Genomic DNA, 23,692 nt, shown 5'->3' with positions numbered 1-23,692 from the left:
ATTATTAAATTTACTTTTAAAACTATTCTCTTACTATTCTATATTATAAGGATCTTGATTTATTATTGGACAGTGATGAAGATACAATTTGATTAAAAACTATTTGTTCATCAGTAATTAATTGACTTAAACATTAATTCAAGTTATAAAGTATCAAACCCATGTTACCCTGACCCTTTAGGTACAGATCAAACTACGTCAGATAGCCAAAACCAGCAAACCTACTATCCGGTTTTTATTTATTTATTTATTAAATAAATAAATAAATAAAAACCGGACAGTAGACAGAACAAGAAAGCCGTGGATTTTTTGCTCAGGTCATTTCTAACGAATGCAAAATATAAAGTTAAATGGTTAGACATCAAATAGGTCACTGCGGCAAATACCTAACTTCGTACGGCAAATACGCAACAAAAGTATTGTGATACTGCAAAAATACAAAAAAACCAAGACGATTTCACATCTAAATTACAAAAGATTAAATAGGTAGCTAGCATGGGAGCTGTAGATCCTCTACCAGGCTGAATTGCGAGCACACCGTTGGTTTCTACCATCATGGTAACAGCTACTTGACATCGTGACCATAAAGCATGACTCATCTATAGTCTTGACGCAGGCGCAGTGCCTTTGCCTTCAAGACGATAGATGATTTTCAAATTTTTGTAGTGAAACTTCTTTAGGATCGTTGTGACTTGGAACTCGATGAAACGCAAATGTGTCACGATAAAGCAAGAAACTCATAAATGTATGGGAGAGCAAGAGATAGAACTATGTCAGTTATCATGGAAACCGAAAACTATTGCATACTATGGTAGGACTTTACATTAAAATTTTAAATAATTTAAAGCTTGATAATAACAATAAACAACGTTACATTTATCTTAATACTACTGATACTCACGATCTCTCGATCTATGTTGATCTTTTGTAGGCTACTTTAAAAAAGTTTCACGTCTTTGAATTGCACACACCATTTACTTTTTTCATAATATTAGATATATCAATATAGAACAAAGTTTTGTTTTAATAAAGGAATGTTATAATTTTCCCCTGTACATTCTTAAGTGTGGTTTATAATACAAACTTTTGATAGCGTAATTCCAATAAAAATAGCAATTTGCATTTACATATACAATATGCTATACGTCGAAAATTAAATATGTTGAATTTTTTTTTGTATTTTGTTGTTGTTTTATTAAGTGCTTACATATCAAATTGGCGTTTTGTCGTACTAGCCACTTCAATCACAATATATCTCTTCTTAGGTTAGGAATTCCAATTTCTAATTTTTACAGCTTAGCGTAGGCCATTTCGGAGAGTGTGCTCAGGAGCTATTCGATTTGGTCAAACCATCTCCTTTCTACCATCGAACTGCGAGGCACCGAAAGAATCTGCACCGTTACGTGGTTGAAATACCATCAACACGTACGAAGCGTTTTGCTTCTTCCTTTCTGATCCGCACCGCAAAGGCCTGGAATGTCCTCCCATCTTCCGTCTTCCCTGATACCTATAATCTGGGTAACTTCAAATCAAGAATGAATAGGCATCTTCTAGGCAAGCGCTCTTCATCTTAGGCTGCATCATCATTTACCATCAGGTGTGATTGCAGTCAAGCACTTGTCTATATATTAAAAAAAAAAAAAAAACAGCTATTTACTCATGCTTTTGTGTTCTAAAACCTTAATTCTTTGTGTTTTCCTCTTTTAGTTTTTCCTTTGCTTCACTCAGTTTACAAAATAATGAGAATGAGAATTGAATTTGGTAGCGGATCCATCGCAAACCACGTCCGAGCTAGCTGTCGGTGGCGGTGCTAGTGATAAAACAGTGTTAATCCACTTGAAGCAAATTTAGAAGGTGAAAAAGCTTGACCGTTGGTATATCATGAATTGAGAGCAGCAAAACGACAAAAGCGCGTCGACTGATGTGTTCATTTACTCAGACACAGTACAATAATGAAAGGGTTTTAAATCGAATCACTGTGATCGAAGAGTGGATCCTATACGATAATCGGAAACACTCGTCTCAATGGCTGAACTCCGGCGAACCAGCCAAATCCTACCCCAAAATTGACTGAAAATAAATTACTTGTGAGCGTTTCGTGGCCTAGTTCCGTTGTTGTTCACTACAGCTTTCTTAACTCTGGCCAGACGATTACGACGGATGTCTATTGTCTAACTGCAAACCATGATGGCAAAGCTAACTGTTAAATAACCGAGACTGGTCAATCGCTTTAGGCCACTTCTGCTTCAGGGCAACGCTAGACCACACACTACACAAGAGGCAGCTACCAAATTAGAGGAGCTTCAATTGGAATGTCTAAGAAGTCCACCGTTCTCCTCGGACCTTGCTCCACTAGATTATAATTTTTTTCTAAATTTGGATAACTTCTGGCAAGCGAAAATATTCAACTTCGATGGGGCAGTCCAAAGGGCTTTCAAAGATTCTATCGATTTCCGATTTTTTTTTATAAAGGGATCAATTAACTACTTATGAGATGGCAAAAGTGCATATGATTGCAATGGTTCATACTTTGATTAAATAAACCTGTAACATTAAAAAAAAATAACTTTATTTGCTTCGACCTTCTTTGCAAAACGCCCATTTTATATGTAAGGATGTAATATTTTTTTTGTTATACTTATTACATATATTTGTATAATTTTTAAATCTTATTGATTGCACCACCTACCTCTTTTTTCTATATTTTTTCCTTTCACGCCTTTGGTTGCCAGGAAGAAATCGCTATGTAGCGATAAGGCCACCAAATTGTACTCTCTTGCTCTGTATTTATATCTCTGTGACTACTTTTTTTCTTAGGTGTTCAATAAAAGTGTATTCATTCATTCATTTCGTTAATGTTTCTGACATAGCCAATATCTAATATGTAAAGTAAACTGAACATTTATAAAAAAATATCTTGCCTATAATAGGGTTAAAGCCTTGACCGAGAGAACTTGCTCTCGTTGGCCTTACAATAAAATTTGCAACAAAAACAAGTTTGCGTATATCAGTTATTTCTTATCAGTAGGTTCAACCAGTCATATTTAAGCTTGTTAATAAAATTTTAATGAGGTCCGATTATAAATCTTCCTCAACTTTATTAAGTCAGTTAGTGTTAAGGTCAGACAGTGCTTTAATATAGTTAATTTTTAATTTGCTTTGTGCCGGTAAGTCAATTTTTTAATTAAATAACATTAATCCTATTCTCTAAGGTTTATTAAAATGCAATTTTATAAAAGTATATTACTTGTCCTTACATTTTAATATAACTTTTTGAATACCCACTGTCAAAGATTAGATATGCAACAACGCCCAAAAAGATAAGACAGGGGTAGAAGGTCATGTCAAAAGACCCTCAACGGAACAACTGTTTCGTGGATAATATGGGGGAGACCATTTTAAAGGTGATCAATGGAGCAATTCAAATAAATCTGGCCATCGCATCAATTCTGATTATTGTTGGTTCAACTGATTGCAGGTAGCTCGGATATCCAGAAAAAAAATTAGGTCCGGTAACCTGCCTTAACGTTTTTAATCTTGTAACTTTAACTAGCTATCTTGTTTTATCTCCTATGCTATATACGCTACGCTACTGGCTACTGCTATACGCTATACTGCATGATACACGGTTCTGCTATGGTCACATTAACGTCATAGCGCATAAATTCGCGTTGTCATACGTGTTGCCAAGAACTCCATCTTCTTGACGCAAAGTCGAGAAAACTTCGCGATGCGGCCGGTAAATTGCAGCCATCACAGCGTTTTATCGCGACAATGCGGCAAATAATCGCGGTATAATGTGGCTGCAACATTATATAAGTTAACGATATCTCTATACGTACAACCAGTAACAATCTTATTAACAATTACTTAGCTACCAAACTTTATAAAGTAAATGTTTCATTTGATCTCGTAAGTTGACAAATAATTGACACATTACGGCTGGTCATAAAAAGTGTACTAATACTGTCATTGCATTCAAATTAACCATCAGGTGACGCGTGGTAACAGAGCAGAACTGCCAAAACCAAAATTGCAGAGGATGTCAGATTTTTTAAAATTGTCATATTGAAGTAGACAATTGAAAATAGTGAGAGTTTTGATTATGATTCTTATAAACCGAGTCGATAATTGGCTGACATAATCACTTTATTATTAGATATTAAAGACTAGCGGTCACACGCGTTCAAGTTCTGATAAGTTTACTACAAAATGTTTCTTACGTTATTCCACAAAATATTCATCACCCCGTCCCGAGTCGACTTGCCTATAACTTATTCTTCAGCTTAACTTTTGGTATAGATAGATAGATGTGAAAGCGTGTTTGTTGGTTTATTTTTTGATCACGTAGCAACAGAGAAACGGATAAATATGGTTATTTCCATAGATATAGATTTTGGAAATATAGGCTAGGTACTTTAATTTATCCTGGAAAGAGCGTAATTTCTATAGGAAAGGTTATGTTATTATCCCTAAATACTATCTGGCTGAGCGGCTTTGGATTTAATTCGATGTTCGATATTAAAAAATTACTTAGATACTTTGATCGATTAAAAGGCTTCTATAAACTTTAGAGCAAAAAAGCCCTGGGAAGCCCTCGAGCAGGTAATAAAATAAATATATATTGTTCTAACCATTGAGTTACATTATCGTCGTCGTCGTCGTATAGGACGTCACTTATCACTAATTTATTCCGCTCAGCTATTGGTTGAAATATCTCTGTAAGATTATTATAATATATATTAGTGTTTAAGTAGTTTTTAATTCAAATTTTACCTGCAACAGAAATGGGTCCATCATCAGACGCAATTTTTTGGTATATACAAGAAATATGTTACAAAATCGTAGCTGAAACTGGCATACCAAGCGACAGATATCATTTGGGAAAAATATTATTACACAGTTTGAAGGATGCACCCGATCACGTATTGCAGGTATTACTATAAATGCTGAATATTTTTGTCATAGTCTAGCAAAATATACAGAAAAAAGTGTCAGTTGGAGTTTGGAGAACTAAAATTGATCAAGACCACAGGAGAGCTGAAAAAAAAACTATTTGCATAAATTAAAATCTATACTTACGCTTTTGACAAACTTTTCAAAATAACCATACGACTGGGCCATCCTAGAGCACTATGAAAATGAAGCTTAATTTGCTATACTCCGCGAAAAGCAGGAGAATCTGTACGGTGTAATTTTTTCAATCTTTATTTATACTCCACACCAAACAGATCTTCGTCAATGTACTCTCTACGCACGTTTCGCTCCAACACCGTTAGGAGCATCGTCAGGAGAGGTTGACTTTACAAGTCCTTCTAGGGCATCGACCACTATCAGTTTATGACTAAATTATTTACTTTAAAGAAAAAATTTAAGTTCATACCTAAATATTTTAATGTAAAAGTTTTTTTCTGCTCCACAGATAGACGGGGCAACTGATGAGAAAGATACGTTCAAATCCGCACTTGAACGATCTATACGTTGTGCAACAGCCTTTAGAAACCTTGGCCTCAAATACCAAGATGTGATAGTCATTATGGCACCAAACCATATCAACCTAGTGATACCAATGTACGCTTCCTTGTTCCTCGGAATAAAGGTTGCTGGAGTAGATATGGCTTTAGGAGTTAGTAAGTGTTAAATATACTTAAGAAAACTAATTAACATGTTGTTATAAATTATATAATAACTTCTTAAACTATTTCAGACGAACTTGAAGACACATTCAGGTGTTGTGATCCCAAAATAGTCTTCTGTCAAAGTTTAAAAGTTCAAAATGTTAAACAGGCGTTAAATACGCTTAAAATATCTGCTCATATTATATCATTTGACGAAAATGAGGATTGTTTGAGTTTCTCGAAACTTCTTGACGAATATGGCGGCGATACAACTGTTAAAGGCTTCACGTAAGAACAAAATATGCACAATCTTTAATAATAGTTATTTTATAAGCCTGCTCGTAGAGAGGATTTGTAATAATTATTTTCACCTTGAAGAAGATTTGTATTTATATATTATTAGGTGTTCAGTAGATAATTTTATCATTTACAATGCATAATGTTGTGATCACAATTTTTATTCTTCATTATTAATATGGGGATTATGATTAGAATAAAAGATAGTTGGGAAAACACGTTGCTTTGTTTTTAAAGCATTAATGTTAAATTAAACTTTTGATCACAAAAGTATATGAAAACTCAGGATATATTTAATGAGGCAAGTATAGAAAGATGATTGGGGCCAGAATTAATGAAGGACAAATAAAACCCCATGCGTATAGACGAAGATGACGGTTGCTGAGCTGAAGAGTTTGATCTTAATGACAAAATAAGTTCTGTAGTAGTAGTGTGATGATTTCAGACCAGCTGAGTTTGATCCTGTAGAAACACACGCATTTTTAATGACGACAAGTGGCTCAACCGGGCTCCCGAAAACAGCAGTACTCAGTCATAAAAACATAATAGTGGGATTTCCAATTACAATGTAAATATTATTACAACTTATTATTAATATTAATACGAAAATTTCTCAAACGTTAGTGTGGTTAACACCTTAAAATATCAAATTATCTCATACGAATTTGACTATTCAAAGAAACAACAGTTAAAAATTATTTCGCGATAAATTAATAGAGACCATTGATCCAACCAATTTGATTAATGAACTAAACTATTAAGACACCATAATTTTTTTCAGGAATTGCTGTACAAAGTTTCCAACACCAGTGAACATGGCTCTAGTAGTTTCTCCTATACAATGGTTATCATCAACTTTTCCATTTTTATTGGGACCTATATTGAGATTTACAAGACTGCAAACTTCATCCGAAACGACATCAGAACACGTTTATTCATTGATTAATAAGTATAGGGTGACTTTTTTTTGACTTAAATAGTAATCTTATGAAGTTGATGCATTCTAATTTGTTATTGCAATAAATCCCAATTTTCAGCCAAATTACACAATTATGAGCCCCACGTTTTTGACAAAGTTGCTAAAACCTAGCGAGCGGGAGACATGTGATTTTTCTTCTCTTCAGTACATCTTGATAGGCGGCAGCGCGGTGGCTAAAGAACTCATAGAAGAACTGCAGGTGAGAATTTTAGCTATCGGAGACTGGATATACTTAGTAATATGATACCATCATGAGGTCTCCGCTACAGACGATCTATTTTGATAAATGTACGCAATAATTCAAATCAGAATACAGTTGTCACCAACCCCCCACTTTAGTGAATATAACAGGAAAAAGACAGCAGCGTCTTCTGTGCTTCTACTATAATCTACTGCGATCACCAATCCGTCTACCCAGCGTGGTGATTTTGTTTTTTTTTTTAGTTAGAAGCAAAGATGAGGTCTAGGTTGGAGCACGCTTGCCTAGAAAAGCCTATGCACTCTTGCTTTAAAGGTTATCAAGTTATACGTGGCAGGAAACACCGTTGCCGGTGAGCATTCCACATCTTAGCGGTACTTATTGCGGATTATAGGCAAATCCTCCCGTTGGGAGATACCTTTAGTGCAGCAGTGAACTGCCATAGGCTATTGATCATAATTGTAACCGATGGATAGCATAAGTTTTTTTGTGAGAATTTCCAAACTACAAAGTTTTACGCTGCTTGTATCCAGCGACTTGCCTTCTGATAGATGTATTGATGAAATACGCATAGACGCATAGTTTAAAGAAAACATTTATTATTATAATATTAAATAATTTTTATTTTGTTTTAGAAAATCAATCCAAAATTGCTAATAAGAATAGGTTATGGTTTAACTGAAGCAACAGGTATAGTTTTGGATCCAGGCTATTCTCCTTTAGGTTCAGTTGGTTCACCAATACCACTATTGCAGTACAAAGTAAATATTAAACTTATTCTTATCATCGCACGCTTTAACTGCTTCATTTGACTTGGGCAGTGACTGACTTTTACATGAAACATTTATTGAATTGTCTTACATTCTGTCATCATTGAATACCAAAATGATATTTGAATTGAAAATTAATAGAATTGTAATTACTTAATTAATTTAATTTTTAGCTAGTAGATCCTATAACTAATGAAGAAATATATAAACCTAACGTGCCCGGGGAATTGCGGCTAAAAGGACCAACTATATTTCAGGTGAGAATATAAAAATTTGTCTGTTGTAAAATACATAAATACATTCATTTTGACGACTTCTCTGGCGCAACGGTGAGCGCTGTGAATTTTAGTAGGAGATCCTGAATTTTCTCTGGTCTGGTCTGGTGGGAGGCTTTGGCCGAGTCGCTATGCGATATAGTTTTCCGGTGCGATGTCGCGTAGGAACCGATTATGACGCCCATACTCCCTAACAGATTAGCTCGCTAACATCTTGGACTGAATCATCACTTACCAACCGGTGAGATTGCAGTCAAGGGCTAACCTGCAGTAAATTAAAAAAAAAACATAAAATTCGTTTCTAATAGACTAGTAGTGATTGTATTCTCGTAAAAGAAGAAAGACAATTCGGTACTTACCTATTATTAAGTAGATCAACCTGGAAAAGTCGATTTGGTTTTATCAATTGTCTCAAAACATTGAATGAATTAGTTAATGGTTATCTTCTTCTTCTGCATGCGACTCAGGTTCGCCTGGTCCCTGGTGTCACGTTGACCTACGATCTATTGTGACGCCGCTGTCTAGATCTCCCAGCAGGCATTGGTCGCCGCCAGGAATAGCAGAACTTTCCTTGCTGGAAGAAATTTAGCATCCTCTGTTTGTATTATATACTCCCCCAAAAGAGTCCTGCGTTTATGCATAAGCGCGGGGCAGGAACAGATTAAGTGCAGCGGCGTCTCCGCAGCCTCATTACAGAGTCTACCGAAGTCTCATGGTTATACCGAAAGTTTAAATGATAGCGAAAGCTTAGGTGATGAGACTAAGTCATTTAAACCACACAGCAAAATGTCGGAGAGCTTTTGTTTCGTACCAATACTTTAACCAAAATATTGATGTTTTTATTACAGGGTTATTACAACAACCCTGAAATGACCGCAGCAGCTTTCGATGAAGACGGGTGGTTGAAATCTGGAGACATACTCTACAGAAATGAATATCACAAGTACTATTTCTATGACCGCATAAAAATGCTTCTTAAATACAGGAATCATCAGGTATAACATATAGTCATTATAATGATGATGTGGTACGAAACGATTTGTATTTATTATTTAATTTAATTGATTTTAACGTCAGCGGCTCTTAAATCACATTCCAGGTGTCTCCAATAGAAATAGAGTCTGTGATTATAAAACACCCGGGTGTGCTAGATGTAGCCGTGACCGGTATACCTGATGCTGAATGTGGTGATCTGCCTGTTGCATTGGTTATTCTACAAGAAGGGTACAATGTAACGGCACAAGAAATAAAGGATTTCGTTAAAAGTAAAGTATTTACGTTTATATACCATGTTGGGATAATTATTAAATAAGAGAGCGTTGATAACACAAAAGGCAACGTTAAATTGATAAATTTAACGTTATTTCAACGCTCTTATGGCCAGATTATATAAAAAAAACGATTATATAAATTCATTTAAATACTAAGGTTATAAAATTGTAAGCAATTTATTTTGTAGTGTAAACAAACCAAAAAAACAAATGCTTAGCCGAATCAAACCTCTTATTTACAGAATCACTGAGCGACTCGAAACAATTAAGAGGTGGTGTGATATTCGTCAATGAATTTCCTACGACTTCGACTTCGAAAGTTGACAGGATGAAATTAAAAGAATGGGCTAAGACTCTTAAGAAAGAATAACAGAGACAGAGGAAAAAATAAGCAAGAAATAATTATTTATTTATACTACAGATTACCATAAGTAAAAAGGTATCACCAAGATATCCTAATTTTTATTTGGAGATTTTTCTTGAGATTGGAAGAATCTTGAATTTATTTCACCTAATGATAAAAGTTTTGAATTAAATAACGTCGGTACATAATATGAAAGAGTTTATTGTTTTATTTCCGCAAATTCTGCAGCTTATCGACAGTCATCATAACAACCTATTACCAGCCCACTACAGGGAACGGGCCTCTTCCCACACTGAGAAGGCCGTAGTCCACCAAGATGGACCAGCAGGGCTAGCACGGGCAGGAGATATAAATTTTATCCCCCGATTATATCCTCTATCAAGGGATATAATTATCTTTTCCCCTTGCCAGAGCACGGCAACAGGGGAGAGGATAAATTTATCCCCGTTTGACATTTCTCGTGGATATATTTCCCCCGCCCATAGCATGGGAAGAAATGAAAGGGGAAAAACTATCCTTTTTTGACATTTTAAAGAGACAATTTTATCCCCGTCCTTAGACGTGGGTTTAAAATTCTGTCAACGAATTAAAGTCGAAAAAAACATTTCTCGTGCTTTCTGGGGCTCTTATTATTCAAGTGAAATGGAGAAATCTGAACGAAAATGACACCGGCGATCTATACGTGACGCCAGTAATCCGTTTGAATTTCCCGATGCCGAGTTCCAACACTTGTTTCGGATGGGTAAAAATTGTGTGCTGTACTCGTGCGAGGACCTTAATGAGGCACTAACCACTAAATGCTGTCGATGGACTACCAGTGCACATAAAAGTAAGTTGTTATTAAGTACCTAGAATCACCTTGTGCAAAGACATCATCTAATCACTTTTTGTCTAGGTTCTCACATCTTTAAGGCTGTTAGCGGACGAATACGTCTTTCCCCTATTATATCCACCGTGGATATATTGTCCACCCGTGTGCCCATGCTCGGGGGTGGATATAAATGCGTGAGGGGATAAACGTTATATCCTTTCCCCGTGGAGAAAATGTCCCCCGCCCATGCTAGCCCTGCAGTGCCAGTGGCGTGCATACAGCGTTTGCACAGAGTATACAGATGATATAAAAAGAAGAAAATCTCCAGTAAGAGTTATAAATACTTAAGAAGTTTTTTATAACTCGTACTGGAGATTTTCCTTATTTTATATCATTTGACGGCAGAGTAGCGCAGTGGGCAGCGACCCTACTTTCTGAGTCCAAGGCCGTGGGTTCGATTCCCAACTATAAAATGTTTGTGTGATGAACATGAATGTTTTGCAGGGTCTGGGTGTTTATCTGTATATTATAAGTATATATGTATATTATTCATAAAAATATTCAACAGTCATTTTAGTACCCATAACAAAAGCTACGCTTACTTTGGGGCTAGATGGCGATGTGTGCATTGTCGTAGTATATTTATTTATTTATTTATTTATCTGCATACCCTGTGCTGCCTGTGCATACCCTCTATGCACGCCACTGACCAGTGCGGATTCACGGATTCACCAATCCGCACTGGTCTGGGCTTCACACGCCTTCACACGCCTTTATAACAATATTGAGAACGTTTTCTCGCGATGTTTTTAATAACAGTTGAAGCAAGAGATATTTTATAGAATAAGAGGTGAGTGCTGTGATTCGAACTCGGCCCCCCGAAAGCAAAGCCGAACTCACTCATTCACTAGGCTATCACCTTTTTTTCTACAAGTAAATGTAAATAAAACATGAACTAACTAGATAGACACAGTTAGTTACTGCCTGATTACATATTACGTAAAATTCCAAATCCAGTATGCAGATATTTCGACTGCTACCAGTAAACATATCTTCGTGTGCACTATAAAACATAAACAAAGATAATGTATCTTAACCTTCAGTGAGTTGCATAACGTAGAGCAAAAAACATCTTTATAATCATAAAAGTTTATATCGTTTGTTAATTGAACGAATTAAAGTATTGGTAAGTAGATTGTGTACTTTATAATAATAATAATTTTATTTCAAGCGTCTTATAGGCCCATTTTGTTAGTATAACAACTTACTTTTGTATCACTCATGCGGGGAAAGTAGTATCTTGACCGTTTGCCCATTTTAAAATTTGATTGCGACAAGAATAATTTGAGTGCGACAACTCAACTTGTCGCACTCAAGTTGAAAAAGAACCGTTTGCTCATTTTAAAATTTGATTGCGACAAGAATAATTTGAGTGCGACAAGTAAACTTGTCGCACTCAAATTTTAAAATGGGCAAACGGTTCTTTTTCAACCGCAACAGCGAGCGTCAAGATACTTTCCCCGCATGAGTAATACAAAATAGTATGTGCAACAAGTGCGACATCGATTACCCACTCAAGCGAGTGACCGTTCGTTCAACTTCGCTTTCGAGCAATCGGGCAATCGACAACTTGTCGCACTAGTTGCACAATATACTATTAACGTTATTACTGAAAACTTAACAAACATATTTAACTTAATTACTATTATACCTACAGATTATAGACGTACTTCATCAATATGACGGACAGGCAGCGACCCTGCTTTCTGAGTCCAAGGCAGTGGGTTTGACACAACTGGACAATATTTGTGTGATGAACATGAATGTTTTTCACTGTCTGGGTGTTTATCTATGTATAAAAGTATTTATGTATATTATTGATAAAAATTGTTCTTCAGTTATCTTAGTACCCATAACACTAGCTACGTTTACTTTGGAACTAGGTGGCGATGTGCGTATTGAAGTAGTATATTTATTTATTATTTGTTATCCAGAATGTACGCGAGTCAAAGCTGCTCCATTCCATTTGAAATGGCACAGCAATGACCCACGTACCTGCAGTCTAACCTACTCGCAATCATTTTCAGGATGCAGTTATCACTGCTCCGTAGTCTTCGCATTAGGGACCCATACCTTTTGCGCATAGTGGAGCAAAAGTAGTCGATATGTGCTGTCGCGAACATCCGTGACGCACTGCATAGCACCCTGCAGGGTATAGCACGGGTAGAAAAGAAAAATTATATCTTCCGATTGCATCCCCTGACAGGGGATATAATTAACTTGTCAACCTGCTAAAGCACGGGAAAGTGAGAAGAGTTTATCCCCGTTTATTATTTATTACACATATATTTTGTGGATATTATTTCCACTTGTACGCCATTGCTCTGAGAGTTGATAAAGCTGTGGGAGAAGATACATTTTTATCCTCTCCCCGGGGAGATAATTGTCTCCTGCCCGTCCTAGCCGTGCTGCACGCATATGGAACGCATAGAGCGTTGTATAATTTTTGACTATTTGGGCCACATGCTGCATTTGGTGAAAGTTGAAATACTTAATTATAAGTTTGTAGAGTGGAGATGTTTATTAAATACCAACACTGCACTACAAATCTGATGGATTCGTCACAATGTCTCAGATAAATAATCACATCAGTAATACTCAACATTTAATTATAAGTCCCATGTTTCAGTTATATAATTGATTTAGTGAGTACCGTGATCTTTTAAGTAGGCGGTCCCGGGTACGAACCCTAGCAAGAAGAATAAGGGAATTTATAATATCTGAATGTGTTATCTGGTCTGGTCTGAAGGGAGACTTCCGCCTTGGCTAGTTACCATCTTAACGGTAAAAACGGCCCTCCAAACGATTACGCGTTCTGGTACAATGCCACGCAAAAACCTTATAAAAACAATATGCTTTTGACATACGAAATCCGAGTTAAAGGTTAAGTTATTGCGATAAAATGTATCAGATCATGTGGGAGCTCCGTAACGGCATCAAACTCTCTTCTTTAAACGAAAAAAAATATACCATTGCCCTGTCAATGCAGTCTGTAAACTTGTTTTATCAAAATGACCACGACGATCAGTTAATACTTAACATTTCACTAATGTTATTTCAGCAAAAATGAGCCACCATCACATATCATCTGATGCAGTGTTTTGGTATATTCAAGACCTGGCCTTCAGAATCGTAGCTGAAACAGGTTTATCGAGCGACAGATACCATATAGGCAAAATGCTATTGCGCAGTTTTAAAGATGCCCCTGATAACATGCTACTGCAGGTAAATGTTATATCTATAAAATAATAAAAACAACCGTTATAACGTTACGTTTTACGCAATGCGGGAAATATGTATATTCCGGGAAATGTTTAATTTTTGTACCTCCAGATAGACGGAGCAACTGACGAGAAAGAGACATTCAATTCAGCTCTGGAACGATCGACACGATGTGCAACAGCCTTCAGAAACCTGGGCCTAAAGTACCAAGATGTCATAGTCATTATGGCACCAAACCATATCGACCTGGTCATACCAATGTACGCATCCTTATACCTTGGTATCAAGGTTGCTGGAGTAGATATGACTTTAGGAGTTAGTAAGTATATTTGTTTACTAATACTATCCCAGTAAGCCAGAAAGAAAATAATGTGACCAGACTACAAAAGTACTTTCTTCTGTATTAAACTCCTTATCTATTTCAGATGAACTTGAAGACGCATTTAAATGCTGCTTACCCAAGGCAGTCTTTTGTCAAAGTTCAAAAGTTAAAACGGTTCAGCAGGCGTTAAATATTTTGAATTTATCCACCCATATAATAACATTTGATGAAGATAAGGATTGCTTAAGTTTTTCGAAATTTCTCAATAAGTTTGGCGGAGATAATATGCCAGGAGATTTCAAGTAAGCGAAAAATCTTTAATGTTTTAAGTGATCATTTTTAGAGCAATGGTCCGCTTCCATTGACCACTGGACAAACTTCTGTCATTTTGTTTTTGTCTCCAATTTATTGCCACTCTTCGCGCCTGATTTTGGCATTCTGCCACTGTACTTTTAGAGTTGTCAAACTAGTGTTGACTAAGGAACAAAATGTATTTTAGTTACAGATACGCGAAACAAAATTTAGGCTTATGTACGTCCAGCCCATCCGTCGTCTTTATAGAAACCAGTGAGAGAAAAAAATAAAATTATGAAGTTTGGGACATGAATGAACGAAGCTTCAAACTATTTAAACATTTCAGACCAGCTGAATTCGATCCTGTGGAAGCACATGCCTTTTTGGTGACAACGAGTGGCTCTACCGGGCTACCAAAAACAGCAATACTAAGCCATAAGAACGTAGTGATGGGCTTTCCAAATTTAATGTAAATATCGTACAAGCAACTCGTAACAATGAATCTTTCATAAGCAGGTTATTTTATATTAATCCACCTTATTTATTATATTTCCACAATACAGCATGAAATCGAACTTGAAATACAAGGAAAAAATTTTAATATCACCGATTTAAAAAGAAAAAAATAATAAATTTAATCTGATTCTTAATAATGATAATCTGATTAGATTTTATAAGCCCTTGACTGCAAACACACTTACTGGTAAGTGATGAAGCAGTCTAAAATGATAACGGGCTAACTTGTTAGGTACATGGCAGTTATATTAAAACCATACCCCTAGTCGGTTTCTACGCGACATCGTCTTCGTCGGTATGGTGGTAACTAGCCACGGCCGAAGCCTCCACAGCACCCGCCGAGAGAAAAATTAAGAAATTATGAATTTCCAAATCCTGCCGTGAATCGAATACGGACCCTCCAACTTCAAATCACAGCGCTCACCGCTGCGCAAAGGAGGTCGTACTACTACTACTTTGTTATGTTAAGAAATCATGTTTTTTTTCTTATTACAGGACGATCCGTACCGAGTTCCCTACACAGTGAACTTGGCATTAGTTGTATCACCCATACAATGGTTATCATCAACTTTTACGTTTATAATGGGACCTATTTTAAGATACACGCGAGTACAGACTTCATCCCCAACAACACGAGAGCATGTTTTTTCCTTGATCAATAAATATAGAGTAAATAAATTGAATATTATCTACAAACTTTAGTCGGTTGTAATGAAATGAATGCATTAATAAATTCTATTGCAATCATCTTTTCAGCCAGATTTCGCAAACATGAGCCCTACATTTTTAAGAACACTATTAAAACCTGGAGATCGGGAGAAGTGCGATTTGTCATGTTTAAAGTACTTTTTAGTAGGTGGAAGTATGGTAGCTGAAGAACTCGTCCAAGAAATGCAGGCGAGTACTTGCTTGGTTAACATTGCCAAGCTAGAAAGAAACAATTATTATCTTCCATAATGGTACATATTTTCAAATAACAATTGCCAAAGACTTGCCTTGGTGAAGAAAGCCGCTCTGGCTCATCACCAGCAAGCAAGCTCCATAAGAGATTTAAAAACTCTTGAAGTTCGCGTGTGAAAATTTTTCTAAAGTTGTATTAATTTAAAAAATATTAATAATAGTATTATTTTTTGGCATACTTATGCATAATATTTTGTTTTCAGAAAATAAATCCGAAATTGCAAATAGCAGTAGTTTACGGTTTAACTGAAGCGACAGGAACAGTTTTTGACTCAGCCTATTCTCCAATTACTTCAGTTGGTTCACCAATGCCATTTTTGCAGTATAAAGTAAGTATGATTACGTCAGCGAATGCCTTTTACTTGCAGTGGAATCTTTGACTTACTGCTCGGATTTTGGACTTTGAAGTTACTACGCCCTTTTAAATTCTACAATATTATGAAAATAATTAATTCCAACTTTCTTGCCAGCTCGCTCTTGACCAATCTTGCTTTTCGTACCGTTGCCAAACTTACAAACAAATAGGCATTACAACTACTTACTTACTATTTTCAAACTAGTGCGTTGGTATAGTCAGACGTCAGATTTTTATATGAACCTAAAAAGAAGTTCAACAGAATGTGGTGTGGTGGAAGACGCATTCCATATTGTGATGGAATGTGTTCGGAATGAGTTTATGAGGCGTTCCATTTTTAATACAAATTGTATATACCAATATATTGGCGGTATATATTTAGGAAACATATCATCCAAGCTACCAACAAAATTTAATTGATTATGTAATGTAGCGGTAGTTTAAGTATAATTAAGTGGCATAGTCATAGTCGCATTGACGACAAAGTTCTTCAAATAAAGATTAAAAGAAAAAAAAAGAAGTTCAACTTTAAATATTCGAATTGATTTTTTATACACATTTATATTTGTAATGTCATCAAAAACCGGGGAACATCGACCCAGTAAATATAGGAGACTAAAATTAGTCTAAGCTATGGATCTTACATTACATTTACATCTTTATTGCACTCGGTCCCTTCAAAACTGCGGATAAATTATTGCTGTAGTAAGTATAGTACATAATTAATAATTAATTTATTATAAACCTAATGATATGTTTTTTTCTAGCTAGTGGACCCTACAACTAATGAAGAAATAAATAAACCCAATGTGCTGGGCGAACTACGATTAAAAGGTCCAACTATATTTCAGGTGAGTTATATGAACGTTTATCACCCAGTAGCCTATAGTTTTCAGAATAATTCAAATTTTTATTACACACTCGCCTGTTACTATACTCATTAAATTTGAGACCTTCTTACATAAGAAAAGTCAATAAGTGCATTGTAAACGGTGTATCAAGATATTACCGCCTTGAACTAATAAAGAGTAAAGATTGTTTGTTGAAACGTACAATTATACGAGTATCTTTTGACGTAGTCGAACCGAAATACCTTTTGACTTATAAAAGATTTCATTAGCCATACTTCGGTACACGGTTACTATTTCAGGGTTATAACAACAACCCTGAAATGACGGCAGCGGCTTTTGATGAAGATGGGTTCAAATCTGGAGACCTATTTCATAGAGATGAATATCACAATTACTATTTCTTTGACCGATTCAAAATGCTGTTGAAATATAGGAACCATCAGGTAAAAAATATTGTATATTCCAAGCATTTGGAGCAATCCAATATTTCTATTAGTTTCTATAATACATGAGATTCTAAAAAAAATGTAATTACAGGTGTCACCAGTAGAAATAGAGTCTGTGATAATAAAACACCCGGGTGTACTAGATGTAGCCGTGACCGGTATACCTGATGCTGAATGTGGTGATCTGCCTGTTGCATTCGTTATTCCTCGAGATGGGCATCATATAACGGCACAGCATATAAAAGATTTAGTCAAAGGTAAAGAAAGATTATATGCTATACATTATTAAATTAGCAGCTACTACCTTATTCATAGTCATTGGTGATGCAAAAAATCCTCTTAAATTGTTTTTAATTTGAAATACACGACGTCGAAGTAACGTTTGTAAAATCAATGACGTAGAAGAGCAATCTTTGACGTTATAATAGTCATTGTATGTTTGTTAATCTACACTACATCTAAACAAAGAAAAGTATTTAAAAATGCCTATTGCGAAAGATAACTAATTCGTGAATCCGTTGATTAGCATGTTCTGAGTTCTATCTACGGAACCGTGCGGTCTTTCTTAAAATCAGCGTGATAATAATAACTGTTAGGCTTGACAACCGGAAGTGGGCAGCTTGGAGCTCTCTTCTTATCCTGTGTGGAGTATCTTTTCACTGGTCGTCATGTGCCCAGTTGGAACGCAATAATGAGATATTAATAATTAAGAAAATAAATTAATTAATAAGTATTAATAAAAACGAGCTTAAAGGTAAGTCAAAATGGTTCAGTATAGATATAACATCCAATCTTTTCCCTCTAGAATCGCTGACTGACTCAAAGCAATTAAAAGGTGGCGTGATCTTCGTAAAAGAGCTTCCTATGACAACGACATCGAAGTTGGATCGGACGAAATTAAAAGAACGCGCTAAAATTCTAAAGAGGGAATAAATTAAAAAAAAAAAAATTGTTGACATGTTTGTTTCTATCCATCCAGTTATAGGCTAGTTAAAATGTTGACACCAGTTTGTTATTCAGACGCTTTCGGTGATCATGAAATAAAAACATATCAAGATACAAATTATCACAATAAAACAATATTTAAGTAAGTACTTAGTGATAAGGAGAATCCAGAACATTTTTATCGCCAAAGATGCTTTTATTTATCTTTACCGTTGGCAACACAGGTTAAATAATAGCGTAACAATATTTACCTGAGCTAGATTGTAGTATTTGGAAAGTTATATACTGCTCATGAGATTTTCTTATCTTCCAAGGTTTAGGTAGATAATATAATATTTGTGGCTAACACACTATAATCACAAGTTATAGGTTTTTAAGTTTTTTTTATTAGAAACTAGCTAGATCCCTCGACTTTGTCTTCGCAGAGCATACTTTAAGTTGTGTTATCTTGTAAAAAATAATGGGGTGTAGTTTTCAAAGAGAACTTTTCCAATTTAGTGTTTTTCTGTTTTCCAATTTACTGTTTTCTGTAGGTGTAGTATCAGTAGTAAAAGTCAGATTGGAATGAATTAAAAATTACTTTACTGCTATATAAATACCCTTGATGATATAACTATTTGTTATTATTACCGCCGATCTAATACAATTTTAGAATGATAGGACTTCTTTGGAAAATTATTTTGGATTTTTATGTATAAACTCAACTGTAATAAATGCTTTTTGAAGAATTTTATGTTTTTTTATGGGATTTAGAAAAAATTTGAAGCCTAACCACTATATTTCAGGAGTTTTTTAACCAGTAACAACGCGAACTAATTTATCCAAGTGATCTTATAGTAGACCAATTCAACCATAAGGGCAGCTGATATGTTCTGGGCTGGTACGCCCATAGGCACATCCACCCTTCATGCGCAAAGAAACGGTCTTTACGCTTGAAGCGATCTCCTCCGTACAACCTTAGGTTGAAGAAACAAGAATTAAGAATATGCAGAGACCGTGTACACGACTAATATGAAAGCATAAAAAACCACTCCACTTTACAATTGTTTTTCGAAAAAACGGTAGGTCGTTTCAAACAACGGTAATTACTTTACCTCTAATGTTCTAAACGTTCACCATAAAATGGGAAAAAGTTTGAGAGCTAGCAACATTCCGCGGATGTACAGTGAGACGTGCGTTTACACTGTTTATGGACACAATACACTACATACAATAATGGCTGAATGAGTATTCTGTATGATCTTAATTAAATGCATTACATATACTTTACATACTAATTCTTCATATACAGTTAAATCATTACAAGTGTACCGCTAGTGCATCTATAGGATTCTAGTTTTATTTATCAAAAGTTTAATTATTACTAAAAAAAAGTAAAAAGTTAAAAGTATTTAAAAGTTTTATTATTTGTTTTATTATTTACTCACTACTACTTTACAAAACTACTGTAACAATAATGATAATTATTTAACTGACACGTGTGTTGAGATAATGCATGCAAGTAAACATTTAAATATAATCTAAAAAGGAATTTTACAATAACAACATCGATAAGTAATACGTGTATACGTAATGCAAAGTTTCTAATAAATGTTTTTCTGTCGATTTGTTCGCGATCATATTCGAATCGGAATCGACTTTTAGATGCCGGTGGAATATTAATAAACAAGGTATCGATAATATTTACAACCCCCCAAGAAAGGGTTTTACAAAAATACAGTCTTGCTAATTGGGCTGAATTGGGGATCATTGATTCACTGCCGCATACAGCGACATATATGATTAACGACGATAATGATTTCTGGAGACGTGTTAATTGAAGGAACATTTCTTAATCTAATGAGAAATCAGAAATTGTGGAACGAAATCTTTTCCCGCGAAACCACTATTCTTCATCTAGTTATCTATCTATCTAGTCTAAGTCTTTGGGCCTTACAAGTAAAAGCGGAATAATCAGAGACACTCAGGGGCCGATTCCGATCACCGGCACGCACCTCTAGCTTTTCGGAGTTAGGTGCCTTTTAAAAAGCAATTCAAATATTACTTGCTTTAACGGTGAAGGAAAAAATGGTGAGGAAACCTGCCAGAAAGTACATAACGTTCTGAAAGGCGTGTTAAGTCTACAAATCCGCACTTGGCCAGCAGCATGGTGGATTACGGTCTAAACCATTTCACATTCCGAGAGGAAACCCGTTCCCTTTAGAGGTCTGGTAATGTGTTGATATTGATGATGGGTACTTTTTCACGCTCTTATATTGTAAATTATTCTTAGTTTAACTATGACAAAGCACTTTAACGATTCTGGCCCACAGAACCCTCATTCAACCATTGTGTGCAAAAACAGTGAAAACGCCCCGCGCACGTCTCAATTCACACACTAAAGTGGAGTGGCTTGTGATGCTTAAATATTTGTTGTGTTTCTGTGAGTTCTTATTTATGTGTACTGACCATATACCACTTTTAATGTAGGCCCTTTATTTCCTCTGGCCGTAAAGAAAATGCTCCGAAGAATATGATTAAACTTCGAAAAACATTTTTTTATACTTTTAAGTTACAAACATATCGCAACCTATATATAGCATAATCGTATTGCAATATTTGTTAGTTTTAGGTACCTATCCTAATTTTCTTGTATCTTTCTTGTATTTTTTCTAAGTTTGTGCAATGAAGTATTCTTAATAAATAAAAAATTCTAGTCTAGAAACAGAGATTTTTTTTACATTGAGCATTGTATCTTAATTTTTTTTTGTATACTCATAAATATTTATTTTCACTACGTATTTAATTTACGTGGTAGTAACTCAACTCTTTTTGTAATTAACCATTCGCGAACCCGGGGCGTGTCGCTTGTAAAATACTTTAATAAAAAAATAACAAAACAATTGACAACTTAATGAAAATCATTGTTATGTTGTGATGACATGAAATCACATTTACACGTGTATGCTTAAGAACGGGTGTTTGAATTATTATTGTTTTAATATGATCGGGGACCATAATTTTTTTGCTGTTAGTAATCCGTGACCCCATTTGACCTAAGATGTGAACAAATACAGCTGATGTTGTCACCGCGTATTTTTATGAAAACTTTGTAGAAACAAGTACACGTGTTAGAAATTGGATAGAAGCAGGCGTTACTTTGCGAATATCCATGATATATTATGAAAATTATAACTATGCTTAATTTGCAATACCCCGCGAAGAGCTTTTCGCGGAGTGCTATACTCCGCGAAAAAGGTTAAGGTTGATTTTCATAATAAAATAGGTACTCGTTTCTACGGATTTTGTAAAAAAACCGTAATAAAGCGAACGAAGAAAACGGGAACAGCGTAGTATTTATTTCATAGTTTATTCCCAACAATAAAAAAAAAAAATGTCATACTGTACTGGCAGAGATCGCTACTAAGCGATAAGGCCGCCTTATGTACTCAACTCCTGTCTTTTTATTTCTATTATTTTTTTTTTATTTTCTTAACTTCATAGTGGTGTAAAAATAAAGAGTTAAATAATAATAAATACTGTGCAACGACGAATCTTGGTCGGGATTTACTAGCATGACATTATATCTATCAGATCTACAGTACTACCTTTATCAATATGTAAAGTGTTGTGTTAAGTTTACTTTACTTATTAGGATTAGATAGTGTTACTTTTCGTCGCTATATCTCCCGAGTCGTAAAAATATAATAACTATATGAACACTAAAATATATATGCGTGTTAGCATACGTTTCATTACGTGACTGTATCTAGGTGCACGTATGTTGATAGAGGCCATTATAATTCATACTATTATTCTAAATGCTAAAGTGGGTATGTTTGTACGAATTGGTCAACCATTGCACATTCCTAAATTGAATTTAACACATGTATATACTTGCAACCTGGAGATAGACATAGGATACTTTTTAACCCGGGAAATAAATAAATACATAAACTACGTCAGTACCCACATCGCCATCTAGCCCCATCTAAACCTTTGCTACACCGACAAGAGCTTAGCTCTTAAGTTTAAGAAGATAATGGTATTTTTTTTAAATACACTGTTACCTTTATTAAAGATCTGAAATTTTAGTAAATTTATAAATAAATTAAAACAAATCTATAATTCAGTAAATATACTTATATATATTTTTTTTAAATACTAATCCTCTTTATTTAGACTAATTACTGCCTAGGTCAACCTACCCCATGTTTATGGTCAACCAACCCCAGATATGGGGTAGGTTGATCAAGCGTCAGGTGTTTAGAAAATCGACTAAATATGTATTATAATGGCGAATATATAGGTATATTTATTATATTATATTATATCCCTATCCCTACTTCCCTACTAATAATATAAATGTCAATGTAAGTTTGTTTGTTATGCTTTCACGCAAAAACTACTTCACCGATCCTCATGAAACTTTATATATTCTTGGAAGTGTTAGAAGTAATATAGAATACTTTTTATCCCGACTTTAAGCTCGGTTCCTTTGGGAGAGGGGATGAAAGTGTTTGTCGATTTTATACTATAACTCCGACAAATTATAACCAATTTAAATAAATATTTTCGTTCTCTAGAGGTTATAATATGTGTTTAATTTTGCCCAAACTTTGTGAAGATCTGATGAATGTGGCTGGAGATAGAGGACAGAACTACTCAGTGGACAGCAGCAAACCCCACATTTTTAGGCTTAGCGATACTAAATACTAAATTAAATCCACATCAAAAAAAAAAAACAAACGCAGACGAAGTCGCGGGCAACAGCTAGTAGGTATATATAGGTTTTAGGTACCTGAATAGTTCTCCTATATGTATCAACTGTTGTTTTGGTTATGTTAAGTTAAACATGAGAGATAAAAGACCAAAGTTAGTCAACCATCCCCGGTCTCCCCAACATATGTAAAAACATAGCCTTTGTTACTACTCCGCTTCATAGCTTTACTGATTCTGTCAAACAAAATCATAGAGATTACTCCCATCCCAGCACTTTTTATCCCGGGAACAATAATCGTTTCTGTGCATGTTTTATAACACCTAAACAAACGAAGACGAAGTCGGAGGCATCAGCTAGTTGTTATGTAGAACTATTACGATATTCCTACCGTTATTATTGCCATTGGTACTAGCTGCGTAATTATTATCGCTTATT

The 23,692-nt window shown here is 35.1% G+C and overlaps 1 protein-coding gene and 1 pseudogene across 2 annotated transcripts; both read left to right on the top strand.

The window, feature by feature from the left end:
• The first annotated feature begins 3,043 nt into the window (after positions 1-3,043).
• Positions 3,044-9,943, top strand: LOC120627986 (luciferin 4-monooxygenase-like). 2 transcript variants are annotated; one of them, XM_039896141.1, is made up of 12 exons: positions 3,044-3,167; positions 4,786-4,934; positions 5,423-5,630; positions 5,708-5,906; positions 6,361-6,483; positions 6,697-6,871; positions 6,953-7,093; positions 7,729-7,854; positions 8,037-8,120; positions 8,987-9,133; positions 9,238-9,403; positions 9,652-9,943. In XM_039896141.1, exons 2-12 carry the CDS (start codon positions 4,788-4,790, stop codon positions 9,777-9,779), a joined length of 1,644 nt encoding a protein of 547 aa, XP_039752075.1. In that variant the 5' UTR covers positions 3,044-3,167; positions 4,786-4,787; the 3' UTR covers positions 9,780-9,943. The 2 variants fall into 2 exon arrangements, with proteins under 2 accessions (XP_039752075.1, XP_039752076.1); XM_039896142.1 differs by lacking the exon at positions 7,729-7,854.
• A 3,767-nt stretch (positions 9,944-13,710) lies between these two features.
• LOC120627985 lies at positions 13,711-18,580 on the top strand (annotated as a pseudogene).
• The last annotated feature ends 5,112 nt before the right edge of the window (positions 18,581-23,692 follow it).

This window comes from Pararge aegeria, chromosome 12 (genome assembly GCF_905163445.1).
Source record: "Pararge aegeria chromosome 12, ilParAegt1.1, whole genome shotgun sequence".
In the NCBI taxonomy this organism is placed as follows: domain Eukaryota; kingdom Metazoa; phylum Arthropoda; class Insecta; order Lepidoptera; family Nymphalidae; genus Pararge; species Pararge aegeria.
This window is presented reverse-complemented; position numbering and strand designations above follow the sequence as displayed.